General features: G+C 38.0%; 1 protein-coding gene across 1 annotated transcript in view; it reads right to left on the bottom strand.

Annotated features, from left to right (window-relative positions):
* The window catches only part of LRP1B (LDL receptor related protein 1B), a gene marked incomplete at both ends in the record, with an annotated part of 332,345 nt that overhangs the window by 270,933 nt on the left and 56,988 nt on the right, over positions 1-4,424 (bottom strand). The window contains 2 exons of the mRNA XM_015412125.1: positions 895-1,092; positions 3,267-3,512. Of these exons, the coding sequence (XP_015267611.1) occupies positions 895-1,092; positions 3,267-3,512 (444 nt within the window). The remainder of the gene's footprint in view (positions 1-894; positions 1,093-3,266; positions 3,513-4,424) is intronic.

Genomic DNA, 4,424 nt, shown 5'->3' with positions numbered 1-4,424 from the left:
AAAGAGGATACTCTGTAAGTTGCAAAGGAGGGGTTTGGACCATGCAGGGGAGAAGGAGTTGGGTGGAAGTAAACCCCCCTCCTCTTCACAAATTTGCGGCTCTTCCAGGGCATTGTCCAGAGAAAGGGGCACTGTAGAGGGAGATGCAGTCCCAGACTCTATCTCTGTGCTGAAGGAGATGGACAAAGATAAAAAGAAATAATTTTAAAAGTGGCTAGTTCTGAAGTGATTGATTAACTTTCTTAATTATACCTCTTTCCAGAAATAAAACTTGAGACAGACCCCTGACTATATCACATAAGTTCCTATTTTTGTAAAAACAACGATAACAACAAAAATTAGCATATGGAACCCTGAAACAGGCAGAAATTTGGAAGAGGAGGGTTTCATAAGCATCAATATCAAGTCCAGAGTTTATTCAGCAAGACAACTGGCACACAGGTCACTCTTGCAATATTTGGATCAATGAGAGACTCCTTGTTGCATAGAGTACTCACACAGGGGAATACCCTACCTATCCCCAAATAATGAGTTGACTAAGCAAAAGGAGCTTCTCCAAAAGGAACTACCATCTAAAGTGTGACAGCACAGAACAGTGGGGAAGGGGAAGAGAACACCTGCCATTGGAAAATACACTAGGATTGTATGTTTTCTTTCTTTTGTTTTAATTAATCAGTTGCAGAAATGTATTTTGATCATAACCTTGGAAATTCAAATCTTGTTAATAATCGTTCCCCCCCCCCAGTTGACATATTCCACTTATTTTTAATATAACTTTTATTGATATAACAAGGGAATTACAATTTAAGTAACAAATAAGTATAACACATTTACACACACAATACCTAATTATGACCATTGCTAAAAAATAATAATCCAAATTTCATTTCTTACCTCCAGTTTCTGAAAGTTTGCCTCTGTAAATTTTATCCTCTACCACATCTGTCCAGTACAGCAAACTCTGATTGAAATGAAAATCAAGTGCTATTGTATTTCTCAGACCAGGAACTAATAAGCTGTAGTCCCGCTTCTGAAGATCGATCTTTCTGATCTCATGGCGAATGGAAAAAATTATGAAAGCTTCAAATGGCTCTAAAAATACAATGAATTTTCTTGTAAAATGTATTAGACAATGATAAAATTCATTCATTTACTTACAAAATTTAAATGTAGAATACTTATAACATAATTTGCATTACTACACTAATTTTCCCATAACATTTTCTCAAACACAGCTCAAATACAACCTTTGCTCATTTATTAATTCTGACATTGCTAATAGAAGAAGCAGACTGACAGTATAATCCTAAGAAGAATTATGCCCTTTAAAACCCATTGACTTGGATGGCTTTAGAAGGTTGTAACTATACTTAGGACAGCACAGTAGGCAATCTGTGAGTCATAGTTTTAATACAGTAAACTGTGACTATGGGTGACAGCTCAGAAAGTTAAGTGCTATGGGGAGGAACCCTGTGTTGTAAAAAAAAAGTTCTGATTGAAGGTGGTTAGAGTGTTACACTGGAATCTGGGACATCAAGATTTGAATTGTCACTCTGCCATGATGCTCACTGAGTGTCATAGGCCAGCCAGCTGCCACCTTCTCTTCGGAAGAGGAATTGGAAGAATTGGGCCCCACACCAATGGAAATCCCACCTGAGCAGCTGAGTCCAGCAGCCGACCCAATGGGGGAAACATCAAAAAGCAAGACCACTCCCCAATCATGGCGAGGCTACTTAGTCTTCCAAGAGAAGAAAAAGATGCCATAGAGGCCGGTGTCTCCATCTCCACCAGTCTCTCCTGAACCAGCAGAGCATAGGAGGGAGTGTTTGACTGCTCTAGAGAGAAGATGAAGTGCTCACCTGATTGGTCAGAAACAATCAGTGTTAATGCATGAGGTGGAGTCCTTGCAGGACCAGGACTGACAGGCTGATAGGGAAAAAGTAAAGACCTGCATTTGTAGGAAGGTGAACATGACTTTAAGGAGCAACACTTGGGTCTCGGGGCATGAGTCAGCAAAGGAGGCAAATAAAAGGAAAGTTTGACATGGAAGCAACCTTCCTTGTGACAACTCCGTGAAGCTGACCTGCTTAACAAACAGAGCTCTACTCTGACTTGTTGCCTTGTACCTTGTTGTTGGTAACCCATGATTGCTCCTTCAAACTGGGACTCAGACCCTGCATCCCACACCTGTTCCCCAGCCCTGGAACCAGATTTCTGAACCCTCAGACCTCCTTACCCTGACCCTTGGGCTGGACTTTAAAATTTAAAAGTTGGCAGTTGTATATAATGGCTGCACTCTAAATATTCATCAAGATGTGATAAATAAATTTAAAAGTTCAAATTTATTTATATTTCTATTGCAATTTTTTCAGATTTTCATGGGAACAGTTTATTTTTTATTAATATACTGATCTTGTTTAGGATAGGTTTTGTTTTTGGGGGGTTTTTTTTTGGGGGGGGGAAATGGGAACGCATGCTCAATAGTTGAGCAAATGTCCTGTTGATACCAAATGGAACATACAAGTCCCTTGAAAGGACACCACATATCACTAGAATGATGTCCTCAACACAAATTAAAACAATTTTACTACTATTACAAGCAATAATTAAGTAACCAGAACATCTCAGTGTATTCCTGAAGTTGTGCATTTCTATTTCATAAGAGTTCATAATAGAAAGCACCATTAGAGTACAAAGATGTAAATACATGGTGTTCCTTTGCATATTTCAGATCATTGGATCTGGTTATCTCAAACACTGCTGTATGTTTTTGAATAAATGTTGTCTTCTAATCTGGGAATGGTGTGTGTGAAACACAAATTAAAACAATTATATTGGAAAAGATAGCATTTCTATAGCATTTAGCATTTCTAAAGCTGGGCAGACTGAATATAATAAATCCAATGTGACACCCATTCTGATAAAAACACCACTTCTGGCTACACCCATAGACAGCACAATAATGAGTCTCTAATCTCCAGATCTGGTCTTGCTGGATATTTGATAGTTGTAACTGTCATCAATATGCAATATGCATTTCTTAATCTATCATTCTGCAAAGCTTTGTAATTATATGACAGTTTTTCATAGACTGTAAATAATTCTGCAAAACCCTGTCTGAAAGAAATTTAAGAGTTAATGGACATATAAGAGTGCATGATAATCCAGATACAATGCTTTTCCAATGTGAACGGCCTTAGTTTGTTCCCCTTAAATTTTCATAAAAAGAGTTCTATGGTAGTGGATAGACTGTAATGTCAACTTACCAATATTATCACAGCTTTCACCATCTTTATTGAGTGTCCAACCTTCATAACAGGAGCACTTAACAGTATTTTTTTGTTGTTCACACACTTGGCTGCACTTTTGGTGTTTAGCGCAATAATCCATAAATTCACAGGATTTATTGTCTGGATTTAAGTACAGTTCTGGAGGGCAGGAACACACAATTCTACCACCAGGAACTACTGAACACTGGTGGCTGCAGCCACCATTGTTAAGTGAACATTCATCTGAAATAAAATCAAAAGCCTATCAACAACTTCTCAGCCATACAACACAATTTTGTAAGTAGAAGCATGGATACAGCAAGATTTGTAAGAAATAGTACGGAAAAATCTAATAGATTTGCAATAGAATTTAGTGGTATTAAGACTGGAAAAAATAAAAAGAGAAAATTTCTTCAGGAACAATTCAGAAGCATATATGAAATTAATACAGGACAAATTACATGGCCTCATGAATTGGAGTAACAGCAATGAAATTCATTAGTATCAAATGCATCTCAGGAGTAATAATAAATATTTGATTTTGTTACTTGGGGGATTTATTGGATGTGTTTTTCTCAGAACCATTTTTTCCCTTGAGCTTGGTACCTTGAATAATCAGTCTATGGGCAACTGATATTTGCTTTGTACCAGTTGGTTAGCTGAACCATGATCTGATCACTCCTAGCTTTATGATTCCATTTTTTGTTACTTGGGGGATTTATTGGATGTGTTTTTCTCAGAACCATTTTTTCCCTTGAGCTTGGTACCTTGAATAATCAGTCTATGGGCAACTGATATTTGCTTTGTACCAGTTGGTTAGCTGAACCATGATCTGATCACTCCTAGCTTTATGATTCCATTTTTTATTATGAAAAGGCAGTGAAAGAAAAATTTCAGTGCAGAGGTGGGAGGATTCTGGCAGGTGTATTAGGCTGCGGTCAAATGTGCCTTTAGATCCAACATAGCTACGAATGACTGACAGATCTAAAAGGCATGATCAGACTGCAATATCTGAGAAAGGTCCTGCAATTGTCAGCTCATCCTGCCCTACCACAGAAACAAAGTTAAAAGACACGAGGGAAAGTCCAGTCCTAACACTTGCCAATGGGCCACGAACCGACTTTCCCCTGTCTGATCATTCAAGCGTGCTCTCTA

The sequence above is a fragment of the Gekko japonicus genome, unplaced genomic scaffold (assembly GCF_001447785.1).
Source record: "Gekko japonicus isolate JY-2015 unplaced genomic scaffold, Gekko_japonicus_V1.1 scaffold2043, whole genome shotgun sequence".
Taxonomy (NCBI): domain Eukaryota; kingdom Metazoa; phylum Chordata; class Lepidosauria; order Squamata; family Gekkonidae; genus Gekko; species Gekko japonicus.
Note: the sequence above shows the minus strand (reverse complement) of the source record. Positions and strands in the feature narration are given on the sequence as shown.